The sequence below is a fragment of the Chiroxiphia lanceolata genome, chromosome 21, assembly GCF_009829145.1.
Source record: "Chiroxiphia lanceolata isolate bChiLan1 chromosome 21, bChiLan1.pri, whole genome shotgun sequence".
NCBI classification, from domain to species: domain Eukaryota; kingdom Metazoa; phylum Chordata; class Aves; order Passeriformes; family Pipridae; genus Chiroxiphia; species Chiroxiphia lanceolata.
The window spans coordinates 6,457,719-6,483,052 of record NC_045657.1 but is presented as its reverse complement, the minus strand read 5'-3'; the positions used below and the strand labels follow the sequence as shown (position 1 = coordinate 6,483,052).

The 25,334-nt window shown below is 49.0% G+C and overlaps 1 protein-coding gene across 1 annotated transcript in view; it reads left to right on the top strand.

The window, feature by feature from the left end:
- Nucleotides 1-4,065: 4,065 nt before the first annotated feature.
- The window catches only part of COL27A1 (collagen type XXVII alpha 1 chain), a 144,906-nt gene continuing 123,637 nt past the window's right edge, over nt 4,066-25,334 (top strand). Inside the window, exons 1-3 of the mRNA XM_032708054.1 lie at nt 4,066-4,651; nt 12,513-12,583; nt 17,790-19,225. Coding sequence (XP_032563945.1) covers nt 4,596-4,651; nt 12,513-12,583; nt 17,790-19,225 — 1,563 coding nt within the window. The 5' untranslated portion in view covers nt 4,066-4,595. The remainder of the gene's footprint in view (nt 4,652-12,512; nt 12,584-17,789; nt 19,226-25,334) is intronic.

The following is a 25,334-nucleotide window of genomic DNA, read 5'->3' as shown; positions in this document are numbered from 1 at the left end:
GCATGGCTGTGTCCTCCCATGATCACTGGGGCCATCACCCCTTCATGGCAGGGGCACTTCCCACAGGCTGGATTCCCATTCCCTGTGGTTCCAGCAACTCTTAGCCAGGTACCAAGTTTAGATACTCCAGATCTGGGCTGGGTGTGGATCCCGAGCCCAGAGGGGAGTGAAAGGCTCTTTATCCCACCTCTCCTTCACATGTTTGTTTGATCCCTCCCACTAGTTTTTCCGGTGCCGTGGGTTTCACTTCTGCCTGGTCATACCACACTTTTAAACCTGAATAGGGTATTTATCTAAATATATCCAAACACATCCCTATAATTCCTTGTGAGTTGTGGGGGCAGTGAGTGATCTGGGATACTTTTCAGACTTATGTAAAGTTAAAAATGGTTGAACTGTAATTCAGTGTTGTCCTCCAGGCCAAGCCAAACTGGGAGGGCAAGCCCAGGTTAGTGTCTGGGATTCCTCTGCCCCTTGAAGCTGGGCACTGTGAGTCACACAGGGCAGCTGTAAAGCTGCTCACCATGGCTCAGAGATGTCTCCCCACTCGGTTTTCCTAGAGGAGCAAAGAGACAGAATTATATTAATAAGAGGCCTTGATGCTTAACCAAGCTACGACTCCTGAGGAGAGGTGGGTACTGGTTCTTCTGGAAACTGGCTAAATACAGCTGAATATTTAAAATGCTGTATTTATTCAGGCTGTAATGACATGCTGCTTTTTTTGAGAGGTGCGTTTCATCTAAAGCAAGTGTTCTGTTCTCCATGTTGTGTGGTAGAATTCCTCCTCCCGTGTACTTTTCTCATTTTGACTAATTAAACTATAGCAGTCAATTCCCATTCCTTTTTTCTTCCCTCCTCCCCCTTTTTTTTCATTTTGCTGCTGTGCTGATTTACTTCAGTTTATTTAGTGCTTTAAAATGGCTTCTATTTAAATTTGGAAGGGAAGAAAAATAAATCTGCTAAATATATTTCTATTCAGATCATATGTTGTGGCTTTTCTCTTTTTGAAGAATGAGGTCTAATTTTTGAACCTGAATTCACTTGGCACTAGTCTTGGCTTCAGCAATGTTGGGTTTCCTTTTGTTTTAAACTAATTCCCTTTTTCCTACTGCTGGGCTACATTTATGTCTCTGTGCTAGCAAAGCTTTTATGCATGTATTTGGTTTGAAAATGTTCATCTGAGCAAAGCAAAGTATGTGCAGAGGATTTGAGGACGGGGCTGTCAGCGAGTTTTATGGTGGTTCCTGGGACAATGATGTGGACCTGAAGCATCACCAGTCCTTTCCCAGCTACCCATGCACATCCCATTTGGATAAGTCTTTGCAAAAAGATGTAGCACATCATTTTTCCATTCCTTTTTGTCCCTCTCTCTGGGAAGCCAGGCCTTATTCTTTTCTGGGTTGAGCGGGGTGGTTTTTTTTGAGGGAAAGAATGTTTACTCAGTATTTGCTGCATTTAGAAGAGAGAAAAGGTAGAAAAGAGCAGGAGGATAAAAGGTATGTATTCAACAGCAAAGGAATTAACACATGTTCTTTGTAAAGTACCTTTTAATAGATTAAAGGTTTATCCTAAACACTATGGCTTGGCTAGAATATGTTTCTCAGTGAGGAATGTGTGACTGAGAAACACGGGAAAAGCAGCTGGGGAAAAAAAATAGCTAAGAAAACTAGGGATTTTATGGGATTTCTGACAAGGTGTGTCACTGCCTGTTGTCCCTAAAGTCCCAGTCCTCAAAGGTGGACTGGATGGGTCATCAGAGCACCTGGACCTTTAAAGAATTTTGAGACAGGTTTGTCTGTGACTTGGAGTTTCTTACAAGTATCTGGATGTGTAACTTAGCTGTACCCTTCTGAGAAGGTTTTCTGGAGGACAGAAGACTGTGGGGCTGTTAGTTTTCTACCCCACTCACAGCACTTCTTGTCTCAATTTTTTTTTTATTGTTACTTAAAGCTTCCTCTGTTATAGCAACCTCGGAAGCAGAATGCAGATGCTTCAGAGCAAAGGTATGAATAAAATCTTCTGCCTACAGAAATGGGGAGATGCAAAACCACAACCCCAGCAAGCAACCCCAACTAAGTCAAATATATGTATTAAAGGAGAGAAGTCCTTACCAGGCGTGGTAACAGATGTCGTAAGGGAGATCTAATTTATGGTGCAAACCTTAACTTTTGGCCACGTTCTGAGATCAGGTTTTTGAGTAAAACCTGCATTGCTGAGTCAGGCCAGCGGGTCCTTGTATTTTCCACTCTGAATGTAACAGCATCATTCTTCTCTCACCTCAGGTTCAGGTCCTTTGAGGGTCAATATCAGTCCTGTTTGTGGCTGTATTTTTTTTTTATAGGGAGTGTGTAACTTTAGTGCCCACAGCCAGGTTTGAGGTGTCTTAGTCCTTCCCCTTGTCTCAGGGGATAATGAGCGAAGATATGAGACACCTTTGCAGAGCAGAGACTGCGAGGGTGTCTCAGCTTTGATGTGCAGACCCACCCTGGTGTCTCGGACCCGTGCTGGCTGCTCAGCACCTCGCAGGACCTGTCCTGTGCCCTGCAGCCCTGTCCCCTGGCCCTGCAGATCCTGCAGCCCCGTCCCCTGCCCTGCCCTGCCCGTGACCACGCAGCTCCTCACCCGCAGCCCTCCCCTCCCTCCTCCAGCCCCCTCCCCTCCTGGTGGGGTGCCCGGGGTGCCCCCCTGCCCGCCGAGCAGCGCTGATCCTGCCCCTCGGAGGCTGGATCTCTGCTCATTAGCTGCTGTTTGCTGAAACCGGATACCTGGGGCACCCCCGCCAGCCCGGAGTCCCCGGGCTGCAGCTATTTAAAAGGACAAGGGCAGCCTTAGAACTTCCACCTCTTTCACATCCATGTCCCTCCCAGCGCCCGCTCCCCACCGCTCTTCTCTCCTGGATCCCTGCAGCATCCATGACCCACGAGTGGAGCGACGGCCCGAGGGGGATCTGCCAGCCCCGGGGAAGGATTATCTGCTGAATTTGGGGGGACCCCAGGGAGCCCCGGCTGGCTCCGGGCCCCTCAACCCGACCACCTCTCCCGGGCTCCCGGTGCAGGAGACACCTTGAGACTGAAGGGGAAGGAGGGAGGAAGGGGTTTGGGGACTTATTTGGGTTTCCCCCCCCCCCTTCATTTTTATTTTTCTTTTTTTATTATTATTATTTTTAAGAAGTAGCAATTGCCGTGAGCTGCCGGGACAAATGAATGGCCATGGGGCTGCGAGGAGATGCTGCTCAGCCTCTCGCCTCGCTGCAGAGTAAGTGCCCAAGGCAGAGTGGGAGGGAGCAGGGCAGAGGGCACCCAGGGGTGCAGGGAGGAGGTGGGAGGGCACCTGCCTGAGGGAATCCCATGGAGCTGAGGGATTTGCTGTGTCCTGTTGTGGACAAGAGGTCGCCCTGGGAGGTGCACGGTGGCTGGGTGGGACTTCGGAAGAGGAGGGGGCAAAGGGTTGAAGGTTTTATCCACATGTAGAAGTCCCCTCTCCTGGCAGAGCTGGCCAAGTGGGCTTGAGATCTCACTTGTACCGATGGACCTCGCATAAGAAAACTCATTCCCCTCTCCCTGCCCTCCTGGCTGCAGATTCCATCCTGTGGTGCTGGGAGGAGGGGGGCTCTGCAGATGCCCTGGGGAAACAGAGCAGGGCAAGAAGGGGAATAGAAGCATGGGGGGGGCTTTTTTCTTTCAACCCTGAGCCCCATCTACAGGCTCCCAACTGCCTCCACCAAGTGCCGATCCCAAGGGAAAAGCTCTGCCAGGTACTTATAAGGTGTGTTGAGGCCAGTTCGGGGCTCATGGCCCTGGGCAGGTGAGTGCAGGTGAGCAGCCAATTCCATCAGCAGCTTCCCCAGAGCAGGGCCTATGCTTCCCTCCCTGGAGCCAGAAGAGGGTCTTTGGTTCCTTCCCAGCAGCTCTTCTGGCCAAAAGAGTTTCTTTCTTTCCCCCCCCCCCCTTTTTAAAATTATTTATTTATTTTGTATTATTTTTTGTAAGTGCTTCGGTATTACAGAGGAGGGCAGCAGAGAGAGGCAGTAAGGACATCCTTAAATAATTTTCATTTCTTCAAATCTGCCTTTTCCTCTTCTCTCTAAGTCCAGAGGAGAGATCCTTGGGGGGGTGGGAGGCACATCTGCACTACAAATAAAAATAATAATTACAACCACCAACCAAACAACGGGAAAAAAAGTAACAGCTAAGAAAAAAAACACTTGAAATCAAGGACTTTGGGAATCAGAGATCACAGAAATTGTACTATTATTAAGGAGAGGGGAAAAAAAAGAGAGGCAAGAAATCCAGCGACCATGGGCCAGCCTGGCTTCCTAGCGTGTACTTTGTGTTCTCTCTCCTTTTTCCCAAGGTAATTGCAGTCTGCCGAGAGGGAGTTAAATGGGATTAAAAGATCTGTGTAAGCAAAAGGACCCAGAAGAGAAGGAGGAAGGAGTGAGCCGTCCGGGCCAGGGGTGTCTGTGACACAGCTGAGCCCCTTAGCGAGGCAGAGAGCCGAGCTCCTGGGAAGGATGTACCCACAAACCGACCTGTCCCCCGATTTCTGATGGATTACCGCAAAAATTGCCCGAAAGAGACAATGCACTAAACGTGATGGAGCCGGAATCAGAGCCGGTCTCCAGACTCAGAGCTACAGCGGCAGGCAGGGGGTGAGTACAAACTCCGCTTCTCCCGGCGCTGGGAAAGGGCATCCCGGGCGGGCTGGGGGTGCCGGGGAGCCGCGGGATCCCGGGAGCTGGGAATGGGGTGGGGGAAGACATTCCTCTGCCAGGGGATGATGTGAAAACTCCTGAGCTGGAGAGGAGAATGGGCTGGGAGCAGGGAGGCCACGCTGCGGAGCGGGAGAGGGTGGAATGGGGCTGGGGTGTGCGGGAAGGGGTGAGAGCGGGGATTGGGGCCGGGACGGCCAAGAGGAGCCCCCCCCCCCCGCCCCCCAATTCCCACGCACCGGGGATAGGGGCTCCCAGCCCTGGAGCTGCTCCGGAGGGCGGACGCCGGTGTAGCCCCCACGCGAGATGCAGGAGCGGGCGATTCGCTGCCCCTCGCACCCCTCATGCTGCTCGGGCACGGCGGGGGGGTTCCCCAGCCCCTCCTGGGAGCAGGGGATGCTGCTCCTCACCCTGTCCCGCGGGGCCGTGGGGACTCGGGTACCTGGATTTCGCCGCCGTGGTCCTGCGGGAGGTGGGAGAGCCCGGGAGGGCTGAGACACGGCGGAGGTGCGCGGTGGCAGCTCTTCATGTGCTCGGCACACACAAAATGCTGCTTCCTGTCCATCCGTGTGTGTATGAAAAAATTCCAGCATGCACCCTGCCCGTCCCCTTTCTCCCACAGCTGGGACCAGTTTTTACTATTTTCATTCTTAAATGCGTTGTTGTTATTGTTGTTGTTATTTTCCTGGGGACTAGCAAAGGGTTAATCCCGCTGGCTGCGTTGTCGGATGTACTGATGATTTACCGACACTCCCTTGGAAAGGCTGGGATTCTTCTGCCTGGCAGTTTGAAAAACTTGTGTACAGGATCCCTCTGCTCGGCTGGACTGGGAGATGGGGGGAAAGACGGGGAACGGGGCGAGGGGATTTGGGGGCATACCCCCCCCCTTCCGCCCCCAGGGTCACCCCACTCCCGCCCCTTTTGTAGAGCCGGGAGGTGAATGAATGTGCAGCTCCCTTTGGAGGCTCACTCTGTGTGTGGAGTTACACGGAGAGCCCAGACCCCTTCCCAGGGGCTGCAACCGCTCTCCTTGACAAGTTTTCTGTGTGTTTATATACTCAGAAGGACTGAATTGCAGTGCTTTAGGGTGGGTTTTGTTTTGTTGTGGATTTTTTTGCGCAGACGTGGCTGTGGCGTGTCTGGAGATGCTGGAAACTGCAGCGTCTCCCAGTTACACCTTTTTGACACTGGATGCGGTCGGGGTGAACCGCCTGGGACGGTGTGAGGGTGGCTGGTGTCAGAAAGGGAGAAGTCTAAAGGGGAACAGAGATAAAGGTCCCTTTGAAAGACCACGAGCAGCGTGGCCACAGCGAGGGGACGGGCCCCGGTGCTGGGGAGACACTTGGCACGATGCTCGGCCGCTGACAGAGCACCAGCTGCTCAGCCCGGTGAGGGAGGTGACCGAGATCACGCTACAGATGAGGACAGGGAGATCCTGTCCCAGGGCAAATCGGACCCAGCTGAGGACAGGTTTGGGAAGGAGGGAGCCAGGAGAAGGCAGCGTGCCTGCCTGCCTGCCTGTCGGAGGTCTGTGTCTGCTGCTGCGTCGGGGCGTCCGAGGCTATCACAGCACGGCTGCACGGGGTTTGAGTGCTGCAGTGCCTCGGGAAATCTGGCGTTGGTCTGCCCTGGTGCCTTGGAATATGAGCGCCTTTTGTTCCAGGGTCTCCCCTGGCCTGTCCCTCCCGCGTGCTGCTCCGGTCACTCCTCAGCAGAGGTCGCTTGCTGCCCTTCACATCATCTCCCGAAGGGATTTTCGGTGCTGGCTTCTGATTTGTTTGGCAGAGCACTGTGCATCCCACCATCCCCGCAGCTGGATGGTCCCACTGAGGCCATTGGCCTCGGAGAGGGTCCTGTGAGCCCGGAGCTGGTGTGTGCCCGGGCTCACCGGGCCACGCTTGTGCTGCCGAGCCTTACTCGGGGTGGGTGAGGGCTGTGCTGCCTGCAGGCAGCTTGTGATGGGAACGTTCTGGTGCTTTTCCACGTGGCACTGGGGGGTCCTGCTCATACCAGCACTCCTGCAGCATCCTCTGGAACAGGGCTGAGGAGCTGCCGGATCTGCAGGAGACCCGTGGATGGGAGTGGGAGTGCTGGCTCACCGGGGAAGGAGCGGCCCTTGCAGAGTGTGCTTTTGAAGCCTTGTCCTGGCTCGAGCTGCCAGAGCTTGTAAAACCAGAAGAACACAAAGTTTTACAGGCTCTTCAAGCTTAACATGCCCCTCTTGGTCATTTCTGCTGGTGCATTTTTAGTCTCTCTAAGCCACAGGAGGTGTTTGCATTCAGCTCTGCCTCAAACAAGTGTCCAGACCGTAGTACTGGTGCTGTTGCACTGTGGTTGTGACACCTTGGCCCCTTCCACCTCAATGTCACATGCTGGCCATGCAGGAGGCTTGATGCTCCATATATGTGTGGAGTGAAAAAGCTGCACACATGGTGGTACAGCACCCACCTGGTACCACCAAGGTGGATCAACCCCTGGGAAGGTCCAAAAGGGCTGGAGAAGGAACCATGGGCCCTGTTTTAAGAGAAAAAGAGCATTGCATTCAAGCCAGGCGGGTGGTCTGGGGACAAATTATGGCACTGCTGGACAAATTCAGCAATAGGCTGAATAATTATGTGAGTGCTGGGTACGGAGGGGTGCCTGGGGGTACAGAGGAGGCAATTGCACAGCTCCTGGAGCTGTGTCCAAGGAGGGAAGGGTAGTGTCTCAGCCAGGGTTCCAGCTGAGGTCCTGTGTCCAGGTCCCCTGCTCTTGCTGCCTCGATGTGTCTCTCTGGGCACATCCTTTAATAAAGCAAAGCTCCAGCTTCATCCTCTTTCTCTGATGGTTGGAGGAGTTAAAATCTGTCCTGCTTGAAAATGCTGTTCATGGAGGTTGTTACTGACTGGGGGTTGCCCAGGTCTGGTGGTGAGGGGGTTGTCAGGAATCAGGGACAGACACAGAGCTTGTGGGGTTTTTTTCCCTTCCTTTTCTTTGCCAATTTGTTGGGGGCATAAGTAGAAATGATGGACGCTTACTGAAGTGCAAATGGAGACAATGGGGAATTCTATTCGGCTCTGCCAAACCCCATTCAGAAAATGAAGGAATGCAAAGGCATTTGTTGGAAGGACAAAAAAGGAGTTAGATGACAGATCACGCTTAGCACTTCTGTTTGTGGAGGGCTCCAGTTGCTGGAGAACACAAAGGCGAGGGCCGGGACTGAGTGTTGTCACTTCACACGGCAGCAAAGTCAACATCCCAGACACACAGGGGAGACCGAGGGGAGGGCTGCCAGGAAGGATTCGCTACTGTAGAGAGTTGCTGGGTCTTTGAGTCATCACAGCCATGTCAGTCTGGCATCTATCAGGTGAGGAAGTGGGCTGTCACCAGCAGGAGCTGGTAGCTCTGGGGCAGCTTTGTGCAATGATTACACAAGCTCCAGTTCCAATTAGGAGGACAAGGACCTGCTGTTTGGAACCCATCGGCCCTCTATCTGCAGAGATCAGTGTGAACCCTCGAGAGAACAAGGTGTGAGGTGTCTGCAGGAGGTCACACTGACCGTGCTGGTGCTTCATCTCCACCTTGTGGGTGCTGCAGGTCTGCATGTCCCTTCTGGAGATGTCCTAAGAGGAGCTATAGGTGCCAGAAGAGCAAATATCGGGCAGCAAATATATGTAGGGTTTTGCAACAGTGCCTGTGTACACCAGACAAAATGTTTTCCTGGAGGTGTTAAATCAATAGCTGGTTTACATTGCAGAAAAGGCCCAGCAAAGCACAAAGCAGGGTCAGTACAGGGATATCCACATAGTTGTGTGTTTCCTTTGCTCTTGCCAGAAATTGAGGGTGAGAGGAGAAATACCACTATTTCCAGAAGCCCCAAAAAGAGAGAAGTTTGGTCTGCAGAGGATGTTACAAGATAAGATTCCTACCCCAAAAAGCTGGGAGTGCAATTGATGCATGGTACAGCTTAAAGCCTCCGTATGTAGGCTGCAATTTGTTTCCTGTTGTCTATCACCTCCAGTCACATGCAAAGGAACTTAAGCCACACATATATCTTCTTATATTAAGATACACTGTCTGATCTATGGCTAGAAACGTAGGTTTGCTTTTCTTGAAAAGCAATTTCAGCATCCAGCTGGCTTTGTGGTCTTTTGGACAGGAAAAAAATACACCTGAATGGAGGAAAGTGAAGGGAAATTGTTTTTCCACCCTGCAATAATGTTTGCAATTTCAAAGCCATTTCCCCACTGTAAATGAGGGAGAAAACAAAATAAAAAAACTAAATGCTGCTGTGGGCCCTTGTAACACTTCCTTCAGCTTCAACCCATCATCTAAGCAAACAAGATGTCAAAATCATTTAGACTTCTGCTCTTAAGGCAGGGCAAATCTTTTTATTTAAAAAAAGCTGAAACTGTTCCAACCAATTCTAGACATAATGGAGTGGAAACTTAGCTGATCACAATTGTTTTGCAGGTTGTTTCAGATTTGTCAAACTTGCACTTTTTTTTTTAGGATAATTTTTGACCAAGTCTACCTTGAAAGGTCTTTTGTTACTCTTGTCCTTAGTTCAGTGTAGTGCTTTATGCCGGTTGTCAGGTGAGAACCCATGAGGGTTATTACCAGTCTTTTTGCTTCTCTGTCCCTTTCTGTTGTATTTTACCTTACACTTTTGGCACAGGCTACTTCCTGTGGACTGATCCACAGGAGTTTGCCAGAAGTAGTGAAGCAAAATTAAGGTGTACTCAGAAGCTTCAGTTTGCTATAAAGGGAGTTTGTGCTGGAAAACTTTTAGGGTTCATGTGAGCTTGTATCATGTGTGCTACGGGGCACTTCTTCACCCAGTGACTGTAGCAGTAGGGTCATAGAATTATGCAATGGTCTGGGTTGGAAGGGACCTTAAAGTTCATCTTTTCCACCCCCTGCCATGGGCAGAGACACCTTGCACTAGTCCAGGTTACTCCAACTCTTGTCCAACCTGGTCTTGGACACTTCCAGGGATGGGGCAGCCACAGCTTCTCTGGGCAACCTGTGCCAGGGCCTCACCACCCTCACAGTAAAGAAATTCTTCTCAGTATTTCATCTAAATGTGCCCTCTTTAGCTTAAAGCCATCCCTCTTTTTAGGCATTGAAATGTGCTATAAATTCTCTCTTGAGCCTTCTCCAGACTGAACAGCCCCAGGACCCTCATTCTGGTATTCATGGGCCCTGTGCAGTAAAATAAATAAATGTCTTTAGTGGTACCTCTTGAGAGAATCTCAGTGGAAATTGCTGCTTGTGGGAAGAAGCTGAGATAAAGGCAAGGTGGGTTTGATAGCTCTATATAAGGAGAAAAATCTTCCTTTACTATTGCTCCTCAAGCTGCTCGTACAGCCCTGTCACTGCTGAGCCGTAACGGAAAAAGAGCCTGCATTAAAAATCCCGGGATAATTAACAGCCCCATCACTCACAGGGCTGCCATTTGGAAGCCGCTTTTGCTTTTTCCATTAAGTTGGTAAATTTTGCCAAAGTGTTTTTCTTCAGTGCTTTGGCACTGGGCCCCGCTCTCAGCTCTTACGGTGTTGGCCGAGCGAGGGGTCCAGGAGCAGGGCCGGGGCCAGCTGGATCCCACACCCTGCATTCATCTCCTTTATAGCCCCAGTCAGTGTCACTGGAATGAAATTACATGCTGGATTTTCCCCCAAGACTTGTTCCCCTCGTCGCATCGATCAACGCGGATTTTGGAAGCGAATTTGGTTTACGAAGGTGCCCCTCCAAAAAAAAAAAAACAACAGTGGACTTCATTTCGGCGTGTTTGTGTGCAGCAGTGGTTGTACCTAGCTGTGTAAATCTGATCCTCACCAGAGAACAGGTTCTTAACACCTGGCACTGCTGCTGCCCTTATATTCACCCTGTTCCCCTCATCTCCTGTTCTCATGGGGCAGCTGAGCCCAGCTGATGACACTCTGTGAGGTGTTTGCTCCTTGCACAGGTGGAATTGTGTCCATCATAAAACTCCATCGCTTCTATGGAGGTGAACACAGAAATGCAGTTTTTCTTGTGAAGCGGGTTGTAGCCTCCTTTAAGTCATAAAAAGGCTGCTAGAGGTGTCCCTGAAGAATCATCTTTCCTCCATCCCCTGAAGGAACCGGGACAGCAGCACTCCTCGGACTCCTCAGTGTCTTCAGCCCGACACTTGTGTCCCAAGGGGTGACATGGTCAGAAAACAACCAGGTCTCTCCCCAGCTGGAGATCTCTCGAACATGGTGAGGGTTTCCTGATCAGCATATGGCCAGCTATAGGACATGCCAAAGAATGCTGGGATTTGGCTGTTCCAAGCTGTTATTCCTTCATAAAATAAAGCAGCCCCAGAGTCCCTGAAATGCACAGTCCAGAGTCAGGGTGATGGAAACTGCAAAGGAGGACGTGGATTGCTTCATCTCATTTGTTTCCCAGTCGATGAGGGGCCGCTCCAGTATTTTATCCCTTCAAGCCTTAAAGTATTAGTTAGTGGCTGGATTCCTGGATGGATTTTTACATTCAAGGCCAGGTTTCCCCACAGGGAAAGGGTCTCCTGCACTGACAGGACCTGGCCCAGGGTAATACATTATCTCAGAGGATGCTTTCTTGTGCTAAAGCTGAGGCTTGATGGCAGGAGCAGAGTGGTCTGTAATCCCACTTGATACATGATTTGTGTGTCAGGTCTGGAGAGAGGAGCAGGCTGCCCTTTGGCTTTTTGCACAGCCCAGTGTTTGCACTGGCCTGGCTGAAGTGACGAACGACCTGGGGATGTCCCACGCTGCTGTCTTCTGGCTGAGGGCTTTCTGTAGTTTACATTTCTGTCTCTCCTTCCAGCAGCCTTCGCTGATGAAGCTGTGAAATACCATCTCTAGAAGATGAGGGAATTCAGTCTTCAAACTTTCCACTGACAGCTTTAAGTGAGCCTAACCAAGGAGTTTCCGATGTTTGTTAGCTGGCTACAAATCAAGGAAGCTAATGGGGGAAGGAGAAGGGGGGGGCTTAGCTACCTTTCTGGTGAAAGTTTTTCTCTTTGCTGCTGTTTTCAATGGCACTTGAAGGCTTAAAGCTGAGCTAACAGAGAGGTTTGTCCAATTCCCTCTCAGGCATGAAAGGGTCTGGGAGAGCACAGGCTTGGGAGCCTTCAGATCTCACACTTTCTTAACTTTCCTGCCATACCAGGCTCCTGAGAAGATCATTAGTGGGCTCAGCACAGGGTGCTGAGTGGTTAGAAGCTGCCCTTGTCTTTGCATCTGGGTGTAAAATGAGGAATAGTTCCGTGTAAGATTCTGCCTGTTTAGAATATTTTTAAGCATGCCTGGAAGCATTAGGACTCAGAATTTGTTTGCTGAAGATGCAGGTGACACAGCACTGCATGTCAGCCCACCTTCTACCCCTGTCCTCACAGACCTGATCATGCACTCCTGGCATGTCTTTTGACCCTCCAGTTTTGAATTATTTCTCTGTTCTCTTGCATTTCTGAGGGTCTGTCCTGGATGGGGTGAGTGCCAAAAGGAAGCAGTAGTGAAGGGATGGCTGACCAAGCACTGATGACCCTGTATCTCAAAACACTGGGCTGGTCCTTGTTCAAGGATGGATCACCAACCCCTAATACCAGTGGGAAAACCTTCCAATGAATTCAGTGCACTTTAGATGACTTTAAAGCAGCAAAATGAGATCTCAGTTGGAATCCACTTCCTGGAGACGTGTGGATGCTGCCACTGCCTTCAGTAGACTTGGGATCAAGGAGAAGACCCTTAACAAGGGGAATTGGTTTTGTTACTAATGTTGTAAAAACTCACCATTTTTATTTCTCTTCCGATTTTAGGGGATTCTGCTTTCTCTGGACTGTATTATGTTTTACCTGGTTCCTGGGACTCACACAGGGAAATCCTGAAGGTAAATTACACTTTTTTTTCCTCTCCTCTTTCAAGCAAAGTAAAAGCCAAGTGCTTTGGTACTGGTGTAGGGCCATCATTTAACAATGTCTGAGCCCAGTGCAGAGGTAGATGCATTTTTTGCTGGTGGTTGCAGTACTGATGATATGGGTGATGCAGTTAACAGCTGGCAAAAGAACCGGGGTTTTTACAGGTGATTACGTGCCCCACAGGATTTTCAGAGTGCCTGTCTGTCTGGTAGAACCTGTGGGAACGAAGCCATTTGTGTCTAAAATGTCACTGGCATTTACCTGCACTTGCCAAGACTTAACTGCTTTTAGAAAGTGCCCCTTGAGGCTGCAGCATTATGGAATTAAACATCTCTGGCAGGCGGATTTCTCCTTGACTTGAAGGCACCCCAGGCATGCCCCTGCCAGCACACAGGGTGTTATGCATACAGAAATGATGTCAGTTCTGACAGGAAAAGCAAATTTAAGGAAGAAAAAAATCCCACAAGCTTGGTTGATAATAGAATCACTATACCTGGTCCAGTCCCTGGGATGTAAGGGAATATTCTATAGAAGAGTGATCACACACCTTCACCCTGTGTTTACACCCCTTCCCCAAGCATCACCTCCCTAGTGCTGCTGGGGGTAGGACAAAATTGGGACACAATAATCAGTGACCCCACAGGAAGAGGGATGAAAAGCTTCAGAGTCAACAACCACAAAATTAATTCATTTTTATTGTAGTTGATAGTGGGAGCTGAACATTTCTACAATATCTGTTTTTAAAGGAGCCTTCTCAAAATAGCAACACCTCTTCCACATGGATGTTTGACATGGGTATTTGCTGGAACTGAACAGCTTCCCCTGCAATCTGCAGACAACACTAAGTGGTCTAGCAGGCTCCAGGGCTCTCCTCTCAGTCTCCAAAACATGAAGGAAAAATAGAAAGCTGGTCAATGCTCAGCTGTCAGCCAGCCCATGGAGCACTTTTTACAGGGGGGGAATAGATCCCTGCCATCAGCAATTTTGAAAAATGTAATATTTTCCAAATTCTGCCTCCATGCAAAAGAGGTGAACATCTGGCTGAATTACTTAGTCAAGCAGTTTTCAGAGCAAGTTTTATGTCAGCTCATAAAAAGGCAGAACAAATACTGTGTCTTGGCACCTCTCTTTTCAAGTAGGTTATAATGTGCTGTTTAGATTCATCTCTATCCATCGTTCTACTCCCATTGTAATTATGGGATGGTACCATGTTTTTTGATTGTTACCATACATCTAAAGCAAACTCTTTCATTTCATCATCACTGTGTTTACCCTAGTGTAGAAGATAACTCCCTTCTGAGATACTGTCTCTGTGATAAAAGAATTTTAAAAAGCTTGCTTGCCTTCCAAACAATAGGAGAGAGGATTCCCTTCTGGGTACCAGAAAATAAATACTTCCAGGGAAGTAAAGGCTGTAAGGAAACACTGGTGACTTGAGGCTGTGTTATCACCCAGGATTTTCAAACATCAGACTTACAACAGTAAGAGCTTGTTAGTAGGTCAGTGTGAGAGTGAAATTAAGCTAATGCCATGGGCTTTTGAAAAATATTGTAGTTATTACTCAAAGGTTTAGAGGTCTTCCTGCACATTGGAAAATCAGGGAATGCCGAGGATGATCTTCCCATAAGTGTTACAAATCCGAAAGATCACGAGGTTAGTGAGTTCTTCTGCTCTGCTCTGACTAAGGGTCTGGGCAGTAACTTTTGGAAATGCAGCATTTATTCAACCCAATTTTAGCTGTGGGCATCACATCTTGGCTGTTGGAATCTGGGAAGCTGCAAGTTATTTCTCTCCTGCCTCTTGGCTTGTTTTTCTTATGAAGTTTTTTGTGGGGGGGAAAAGGGGGAGGGAAAGAAAGAGAAGGGAAGGAGAACAATAAAATATTTTATCCTCTCTTTCAGAGACGATCATGTGGTTGTTCAGGAATCTCTGAACATCTCACTTCATGCGCAGAGTCTGCTAGAGAAGTTTTTCCCAGTTGCTCAAATGTTGCTACTGGAATGTTGCTCCTGGTTCTGAGACACCTGGAGGCCAGGCAGCTCTAAGTGAATGTTTTTGGGTTGTTTTTTTTTTTTAAATAATGTGTTTTGATGGAAAAATCCACAGAGGAAAAAATCTGACGGGGAAAAAAATGCTCTGCTGAACTTGGAGCTGCTTAAGGAAGTCAGAATTACCTTGCATTTTACGTTAGTTGATGACATCCTGTCATCCCGGGGGATGTACCTCACCAGCCCTGGGCAGTCAGCATGGGATGGAGAGGCAGATGGGCTGGGTGCACAGGAATCCTGAGCTCTGTGCCTGGACCTGAGGCTGGAAAGTCCACATACGTGTCCTGCATGAGGTCTCTTTTAGTCGGATTTTGCGTAGGCATCCAGAATTTGGCTCCACCTTAGTGGGTTTTGAGGGAGAGGAGTGTTTGGGTTGTGCTTTTTTTCCCTTAAGCACTGCTGGATGCAGTTGCTAACGAGGCAGTTGGATTGGGATTGCAAATGACAGAGACATCCTCTGAGCAGGGAAACATCCTTAGGTCTTTGCAGAGCAGCTAACAAATGAGTAACTCCTGGAGTGTCCAGCATCTCTAGCAGAGACAACCACTGTCTGTCTCTGGGAGAGAACCTAAAAATACATGTAGAAATTGGAAGCTGGAGTCTAGCTCCTAGTTTAAGTGGTAAATTTATTTCCTTGGTGATAAATCCTGATGCCTTTGAAGTCTGTGGCAAGAGTCCCACTTGACTTCACTAAAGCCAGGCTTTGGCCTTTGCTATTTCATGGGCTCTGGAAATTGTCCAGTACGAAGACACTGCTGTGATTCCTCCATTCAGTGCAGAGGGGGAAGGGCCATGCTGAGGGACAGCCCTGTTGGGCAAAATGGAAGAAAAGCAAGGATTTCATAGGATGGGAGAAGTACTGTCATTAACACTTGCACATGCTGTGCAGTAAATTATCCCCTCTGCACGGAGTGGGAAAACTTCCATCCTCTTCCACATCTGACGCACCTTCTCCGGGGTAGTGTCTGCTAGAAAATGAGTCAAGCTGCCTTAAAAAAGTCAGGTAGGAATAAAGCTGAACTCAGACAAAGTAAATATTGATTGACTCATTCTGACATACAAAAATGGCCAAGGCTTTTGCCAAAGTCAAGGAACAAAGGTTTTCTCATCATTCTCTTCCCTTCCTGGCCAGCAACATTACAGGCCTCAGACTGCTTGAGTCTACAACCCTTCTGGCCAACACCAAGGTTCTCTTTTAAGTGCCAGTTCTCCGAATATTGTGTTTTGTGATGAACATTTAATAGTTAAGAGGGAAAGCAGCCAAATACCGAGGCCCTTTTAGAGAAGGAGCTCTTTTTTTTTTTTTCTTTGGATAACCTCTGATTTACTTTTCCTTTTAATATAGCAAAGCTCCAATCCCATGATTGACACCACCATGTTTCCGAGTGTTAAATTCTTACCTGGCAACATCAGCATTTGGGTTATACAGCCCAGACTGGCTTCCCCAAAGAACACTGAAATGTGAGATTTAGCTGGTCCAGGAGTAATGGGGATTGCATTGGGGCAGGGAAGAGGGAAGGGAATACAGTTATCCTAGCTAATTTTCAACAGTGGTTGTGTTGTGGTAATCACGATCACCTTACCTTCATCGTAGGATCATTTGGGCTGGAAGACCTTTAAGATCATCAAGTCCAGCTGTTAAAACAGCACTGCCAAGCCCACCACTAAACTGTGTCCCCAGCTGCCACATCCACACGTTTTTTGAACACTTCCAGGGATGGTGATTCCACCACTTCCCTGGGCAGCTTGTTCCAGTCCTTTTGGTAAAGAAATCTTTCCTAATATCCAGCCTGACACATCCCCCTTCCCCCCACCCCCAGTGCACCTGAGGTAATTTCATGTCATCCTATTGCTTTTTTACTTGGGAGAAGAGCCTGACCCCCATCTAGCTCCATCCTCCTGTCAGGGAGTTGTAGAGAGTGAGAACCTCAGAACTGGCCTTGACCCATTGATCCAGCCTGTCCAGGTCCCTCTGCAGGGCCTTCCTACCCTCCAGCAGATGAACACTCCCACCCAACTTGGTGTCATTCACAAACTGCCTGAGGGTGCACTCAATCCCCTCGTCCAGATCATCTCTATATACCACGTAGGTAACATCTTTTATTAGGCCAAAGGATCGAGCTGAACCAAGTGAACGAGCTTTTGGGCACGTGGGCACCTTTTTCAGGTCTGGGCACATTTACCTTTGCAGCTTTTCTCACGTAGACCTCAAAGCCTTCCCTGGTTAAGTAGTTCAGCTGAGGCTGCTGCCAGCTGGCCCCAGTTTGTGCTGCTGTTGCCTGCTAATCTGCCTTGGACTCTGAGCTGTGAGTGACTCCTAATAGACCTCTGGGCCAGAAACCAGAGATTCTGCTTATCTGTCCATTGGAGACCTCTCCTGGAGTTGGGGGAGAAAGGTGCCTCTGGACATCAATCCCTCTCATCCTGGCTCCTAGGTGACAACTGCTGGAGGTCTTACCTCCACTGCTCAGTGGTAGCCATAACTAATCTCTCAGCTCTTCACAAACCAAGTCTGGTTGCTCCAACCTATTAAAATAATTTAAGTCTGTAAGATGATCCACTGGGAAAAAAGTACTGCTGCTGAGAACTTTGAGCAGTTCATTGAAATCTACGTGCAACATTTTCATGCTGGGAGGCACCTTTGTTTCCTTAAACTCTCCAAAGATCAAAAGCTGCTTCTTAGTAACTTGGAGAGAGACAGCTACAAGGCTTTTGCTCCCTTTGGAAGTTCTGTTACTTGCCTTCTGGGGATATAAAGTTTTGCAATCCCAGCTCTGTCTGTTGTTCAAATTCCTTTCCAGCTGTGTGGTCAGTACTCAGAATTAAATCCCAGAGAAGTGGACTATTGGTGCATAGTGGGAAATTTCCTTGTAGTGAGGTCAGCTCCCTCCAGAACATCTGGAGCTGGTCCCTGGTGGGACAGGAGAACTAGCCAGATGCACCCTGGGGCTCTGATGCATTTTGGCAATTGCTGGTAATCAAGCTGAGCGTGCACTTGCTCCTCACACAATGTGCAGAGGAGCTATGAGTTCTCCCTTCTGGCAATTTGAATGTATATGTGAGAGGGTGGTTGGGATTTCCTGCATTGGATTGTCCAGCACCTCACATATTCTTTGTGCTTCCCTTTCAGATGTGGATGTTCTTCAAAGACTGGGCCTGTCAGGGAAAAGGCCATCAGGTGGATGGTCCTCATCACGTGCAGTTCCTCAAGGAGTCATTCCTTTCAAGTCAGGGGTCATCTTCACTCAGCGAGCGCGTGTCGAGGCACCGCTCAGCACCATCCTCCCCTCAGGCTCCAGCACTGACCTGCTCCTGGTGCTGAGCCTCTGCTCCCACCGCATCAACAACGCTTTTCTCTTCGCTGTCAAGAGCAAAAAGAAAAAACTGCAGCTGGGGGTCCAGTTTGTGCCTGGGAAGATCATAGTGTACGTGGGCCACAAGCGCTCTGTATATTTTGATTACAATGTCCACGATGGCCAGTGGCACAATGTGGCCATCGACATCCGTGGCCAGGCAGTCACTTTATATACTTCTTGTGGGAAGCGCAGAGTACATGTGGATTTGCATTTGAAAAAGGATGAGGTGTTGGATCCACATGGATCTTTCCTCTTTGGGAAGATAAACCAGCACTCCGTGCAGTTTGAAGGAGCCATCTGCCAGTTTGATATTTATCCTTCTGCCAAGGCAGCTCATCATTACTGTAAATACCTGAAAAAACAGTGCAGGCAAGCAGATACCTACCGGCCAAACCTGCCCCCTCTCATCCCCCTCCTGCCCAGGGACCCCAGTGCCTCCCCCAGCACCCCAGAGCATATGGAGCCCTCGCTGCAGGGTCTGAAAAACCTGACCACTGCCGCCCCATCCTTGGAGTTTGGCAGGGTCACTGCACCCCCCAAGACAAGGGGTTCAGGTGCAACAACCATCACATCGGTGTCAACCCCACCTTCACCTCCCAGACTGACAACCAAAGCCACAAAGGTCACAGTGGCCCCGCCTGTTCCATCAAGCACCGAAGCGCAGCCGCCCTCCCGTTCGCTCCCTCGGGGGACGGGGACAACCCTCAGGGTGGCTCGGCCCACTGCCAGCACACGCAGGGAGAAAACTCCAACTCCCCTTTCCACCTCGAAAAAGGCCTCACCAACAAGCCAGAGCCCTGTCACAGCCAGCAGGAAGGAGTCCAAGCAAGAGACCAAAAACAAGATCAACCAAAAACCAACCGTTGAGCCCTCCGCAGCACCCGGCACTGTAAAGCCAACGAGGAGGGTGACTGACAACACAACCAGCAGTGTCCACCTTGTCACCCTAAAGCCAACCCCGCAGAACCCACGCCATGGGCCCGCTCCAAAGAAGCACATGCCATCCCCCCCCACCAGGAAAGTGGATCCTCTGGCATCCACCAAACTCCCCCTGGGGTCTGCCCGTCCTGTCTCCAGAGCCAGGGCACAGCCCTTCAACCTCACAACTCCAGCTGCAACGGATGGCTATCAAATCTTTGACCTCCTGGGACCTACTCCATTTCCATTTTTATTGGGATATCCAGGAGTGAAAGGAGAGAGAGGACCCCAGGTAAGTTCAGGCTCTTCATGTTGGCTGTTTCTGGTCACAGCTCGGCCCAAGGGCTGGCAGACCACAACCCACAAGGGTTTCTGTGAAGCTTAGCAGAGTGTGGCAGCTTGGAATCACAGCCAAGCACTCTTGCTTGCATTCCTGATCATCACAGTTTTAGCATAAATCTCAGTGTGAACTTGGGTGTTCTGTGATGGTGGATGCCTCTTAAACATTGGTGGTTAAAGTTGCTGCTTAATGTTAGATTTTTTTAAAAAAAAACAAAGGGGGGGGGAAATAAATCCTACCTACCTTCCTTTCTTCCTTCAAATTGCTGGCTAAAATTTTAGTGGTCAGGTTGGGGAGTTCTATTCCATGCCCTTGATTTGTCTCAGGTCACCTTCCATAGAGAAAACCCAGGTGCCTCAGAAACATGCCTCCAATGAACTGTGTCTTAACACTGGTTATTGGTTTGGTTTGTATCTGATGTTCACATTTCCACAAAAGTGCTCTGTTTCAGCAAATACAAATACTGAGATGGCTTCAGGATTTTTTTTTTTTTAAAAAACCAAACTCTTCTCTATTTTTATGATATTTGTTTGTTTGTTTATTTAGTCTTGCTTCTCATAGCCTGCACTTAAAACATGCGAAAAGTTTCCTTTATAAATTTAACTACTGCATTCCACACACAGTAACCCCTCTCACGGTGTATATCTTGGCCATAGTAAAAGCATACACACATTTTGTAATGTTAAAAGCAGTCAGGCCCCAATAATTATCTACTGCTTTTTTTTCTTTTTTTTCAAATGCCAGAATGCAAACAGGATCTTAAACTGGCCAAGTTTTAGGCGGATTTGGTGTTCTAACCCAAATTGTCAATAGGAGAGAGGGGTTGTACATGTAAAATAAGTTTCTCCCAGACGGAGTCTTTGGTTGCCAAGTTCCAGCCTAGAGTGAATTTTTGCAGCTGACTTCTTAAAATAGTGTAAGAAGGGTTTACAATGGAAATATTGAAGCTGGCATAAGGAACACAATCACCAACGCTTGCGTCTGCTGCTTGTTGTAACACCTAAAGTGGAATGGTTGGGTCTCCCTGAGTGGTGCTTAGGAGTTTGCATTTCCTGCCTGTCCCACCTCAAAGCAGAGAGGTGATTTCTCTCCTCATATTCTGGGTGTAGAGGCACCAAGGGGGGTGTTGTGTTCCAAGGATTCCACCTCTGGGAGAAGCGAAGGTGCTGCCTGAGCAGGGGGGTGAGACTTTGTACTTGGAGAAGTTTTGCTGAATCCCTCAGTAGCCAGAATGAGCTCCAGCAATTCGGTCTTTGGACAGGCTTCTGTGTTTTGTGAAGAGTAGTTTCAGGCGTGTTTCCAAGAGGAGGAATTCAGCAATTGTGAGTTTCCCTTAGAACACCACTTAGCTGTGAGGGTTCAGTCAGGGTGGTTGCCCCAAGCCCACCAAAATCCTGATCTCTGCCACCTTCTTGCCCTACAAGTGGCATGAGGTGACCAAGCTCCAAGCCCCTGCAATGTAAAGAGCTTATTATTGAATCAGAGTGGAAAATCCCTCTCAGCTCGTGAATCATAGCAAAGAAATGGATTCAGGCTGTGGAGGGCTGAGGGAAGAGATGGCAGGATTTTTCCATCCTGGAGTCCTGAATTGAGGGAAAGGAGAACATTTTGAGACTCTGTCTGGCCTTATCCTCTTTGACTGCTGGAAACAAAGTCAGGACTTGGGGAGGGAAAGGTTATGGCTTGGCTGGAGCTGGCTGCAGCACGGTGCTCGATAGCTCCTGTGACTCACCCGGAGATCTCTGTACCATACTTCCCTGGATGACTCTGACGTGGGAAGGGAAAGAGGAGTAAAGGCCGGGATGGGGATGACATGTTGAGAAATTAATGCAGCACTTCCATGGCCAGACGAGCATGTTTCAGAGCAAGTGCTGATAAATGTTCTGTGCTTGAGTAATTACCTGGCGCCGTCCTCGCGCTGCCGGGCAGACGTTCCTGATGAGGTCAGTGATATCCCAGCCCAGCCCTGTGCCTGGCCAGGGCAGGTTATGGGCTGGGAATGTCATCCAGAGTCTGGCACATGGGGGGAGGGATAAAGTGATTAATTACTTTTCCAAGTTGTTGCCCGATACAAGGTCTCTTCAAGAAGATTGTCACTCTGGGCAGGGAGGTGTGTGGGGGAACTGACTTCGGCCTGTTCTGCAAGGGCTGGGGCCGCCTTGGCTGTGATGTCTGGGCAGAGGCAGACTGGCAGTCACAGCGCCCTCCCTCTCCCTTTCACAGCATCCTAACACCTAGAGAAAAAAGACTGTTGTTAATCCTGATCATCCCAAAGTCAGGATGGGAATGGCAGTGAGTCCTGATCATCCCAAAGTCAGGATGGGAATGGCAGTGAGTCCTGATCATCCCAAAGTCAGGATGGGAATGGCAGCCACGGTGCAAGGCAGTGATGACTCAGGCCCTGCAGTCTCTGCAGTTGTGGCTTTGTGAATTCTACCAAAATAACTGGAATAATCTTAGCTGTGCAGAAGGGCCCCAACCCTACAACCAAGGGACATATGTTCAATGGTTAGAAGAGCACGAGCAAAGGACTGAAAGGAGATGTTCCCTTAGAAGTAAAAGTCAGGACCCTCAATGTATATATTTGCCCTGAAGGACCACTGGAATGCCACACAACAGGAAACGGAAATGCTGCATCCCACATGCAACTCATGACAGAGCATTAATTCTTCAGGAATGTTGGGTTTGCTGAGCAGTTAGAGGAGGGAGGGTAATACGTTCTTAAAAAAGAAAAACTTCCTGGGAACCATTAATAACCACAAGCATTTGGGATCTCGGCTCTACATTTGTTTTGGAGGGGGGAAGTAACAAAAGGAACACCCAGACATCATGCGAAACCAGTAAGGCAGCACTGACTCAGCAGCTGGCAAAGGTCCCTCTGAATCATCCCTGCTGCCCTCAGCTCCTCCACCAGCAGAGCTCTAGGCCCTGCACAGGGACCTTCACTCAGCTTACAGAGCAGAGTGACCCCAGCACGTGGCTGCAAGCAACCTTGATCTCCCCAGAAGAAAAATACATGCTGAAAAACAGTATTTTTCTGCAAGCTTGTCATGCCCTTGAACCTTTGTAAGGCTGTGATGTGATGGGTGTTTGCATCTTCTGGTGGATGTGGTATCATTTGCTTGTCTAGACCAGCAGCAGATTTGACAGGGAGATTTTGGGGGCTGCTGTAGCCTCTCCCCTGCCCACCAGCACTGCCCAGTGGGTTTTGCAATGGGTTAAAGCTGCAGAAAACTCCTTGTCCTGGCATGGCTGGGGTCTAGCACGATGTATCCTCAAGTTAAACCTTTCTCCTACTATGTAAGGCTGCACTTTGAAAGGTTTTTGGCCCCTACAAACAAGCCTGTATTGACTTTTGACAAGTGTCTGAGGGTTATTTTTAGAGCAAGAAAACCACACCTGGTGCTGGACATGCAGAGGATCGGGCTGAGTTCACTAAAGGGCTATGGAAGCACATGAGAGGAACAGGGAGGGAGGGAACGTGTTTCACACGACTCCCCAAGTGTAGGAGTCAGTGGAGACCCCGGGGTGGGTGTGCCAGGAGCCATCAGCTCCATCCATCCCGAACAATTCCATCCACACACCGTGGCTTCATCCGTGCGCTGCTGGGCTGGGAACCCCACGCTGGAGCCCGTGGCTGCAGCCCAGTGAGGTGCAGCACTGCCTGGCAGGCAGCCCTCCCTGTCTCCCTCTCTTTCCCCCTCTCCCTCTCTCCAAGGCAGATGTGTTTCTGAGCACCTCCCCAGTCTAGACTGCTCCAGCTGCCACCTTCCGCACGAGCAGTTTGTCTTGGAGCTCGGCTCCTTCCCTGAAGAAGCAATCCCAGCCAATCCAATCAGTGGGCAGGGAAGAGAGGTGATTGGGAACGCCAATAAAAAATGAGGTGCCTGATTCCAGGCCTCCTTGTACCAGAAAGGCTATTCAGGCTGCCAGTCTATGATAAATTAAGGAACACACAACATGTTTGAATCTCTTAATGAATGAGTCATATTAAGAAAAAAAAAAAGGGAGACTGCACACTTTGTGTGATCCATGGGAAAAGTTTTAGTCTCGCTCACACAGTTGGATCAAATTTTTTTGCTAATTTAGCCAGAAATATCTCTGAAGGGAAATCTTCTTGCAGGCAAATGGCCAAGCATCAGAGAGATCTATTTGCATGAAATGAACTTTTAAAGAGCAGTAGTTGAAAGTGTGTTTGAGATAAATGTGCTACAAAGGATGTAGGATTTATAAAAATACTTGTATATGTTTGTACAATCTGTAAAAACAGAAAGTGAGTGGTAGAGTAGGTGATGCCTCTATTTCTTCCCAGCCTTTCAGACTGCCTTCCAAGGTCTGAGATTGCTCTGGAGACTGTTCTGGAAGTGTGTCTATAGAAAAGCTGCTTTTGTCAAGATGGAATACTAATATTTTGTTATGTTTTGTGCCACCCCTCTACTGGGAATCCAGTTGTGGACAAGGACCTTTCTGTGATAGGTGTTGTACAGACCCAGAACAAACATCTGTGCCTATTGAGGAAACCGTGTTACAAGGCTGGCTCCCCACCAGCAGCTCGGCTCCTGCCAGAATTATGAAGGCTTTTTGTTTTTAGACTGGTTGAAACCCAGATGTGTCCAAATTTTAATATGATAAGTCTGCCCTGGAGAAGAAAGTAACCAAAGTGCTGGATTTTTTTTTTTTCCCCTACAGTTTCAGCTTTGTTTTAGGCAGTACTGGAAGCCAGGTTTAGTTCAGGTTCTGTCTTCCCTCTCTTTGCAGCACCTGGCAAGGCCAGGGAGGTGAGGAGGAGTTGGTGTGTTGAAGATGAGGGTCTTCTCCTCCTTTTCTGTTCTCCTGAGCAGGGAATTTTTAATTCCAGTGCTGCCTCTGTAGCTGCTCTGTCCTTCTGTGCTGCTGCTTCCCAGACATACAAGGCTAAAGAGTAGATTTTGGCAGTGGCCTTGCATATGAAATATATTTCTTCCTCTGGGAATGTTTCTTTCTCTGGGAAGAAAACAGGTCAGGTCCTTGATCTGCAGGGGGTAATGTCACTGCTCAGAACCTGGTGCCAATGTGGGGAGAAGATTTTAAGTTGACTTTTACCACATGCATTAGCATCTGAGAAAGAGGAATGTTCTCTCTTCTCAGTCCTTATAGTGTTTTGCATCTCCAGAACAACCTTTTCTGGGACACAGGAGAACTGTGCCACTAGTGCTGGGCAGGGGTACATTGGGGAGACCCTAAAGTAAATGTGTGTGTCTGTCAGTGTGCACTGGAACATCAACTTAATAGTTTCCTGGGAAATCTCAGCTATTTGCTGCCAGGCTGAGTACTTGCTCCTGGGGAAACAATTACAGGGGTCCTTTGCTATCTGACCAAGTTGATTCAGAAGTCATTCGAAAGGAAGCAAGTCATTTCCCAGATCTCCAGCATCGATTCCTGTACTCAGTATGCTTTCATTCAAGCCCTCCACAACAGGTTCAGCCTTGCTGAGTTTGGAGCTCTGAAGGCACCTTGCTCCCCCCAGCACTGCTGCGGGCAGAGGAAGCAATGTGAGCGGGGTCACGGTGTGGGAGAGGCAGAGGTATGAACTGGCAGCGAGAGGAAACGGTGAGATTTCCCTTATCCTCAGGGTCCAATATATTTCCCTTTCAGACAACTTAGCTTAATTTTCCATTTGCAATTTGAAGCTCAAAAAGCTAAGGTAAAAAAAAAAAAAAAAAGTCCCTTTTACTCCAGAAAGTTTCCCAGAAGCAACTTAGAATAAATCCCATAATCATTCGGTGGGATTGGTCGTCGTGTCTAATGCTACCGTGGGAAATTGAGAAGGGTTAAACTTTTATGTGGCTGCCACGAGCTGCCTCAGGAACTGTTGGGGCTGGTTAACAGCTCAGCTGTTTGGCTGCAGAAGAGAGACGGAGTATCAGCCTCTGCCGTGTTTCTCCTTGATCTCTGATCTTGCTTTGTGTGATAACAGGGTGTGTGTTTTCTGCCATCAGTTTGCTGAAGGAGCAGGCAGGAAGCCAGAGAGACAGGAACCACGGTGCCAGGAACGGTAGCTCGCTGTGGGAGGCTCCTGGCT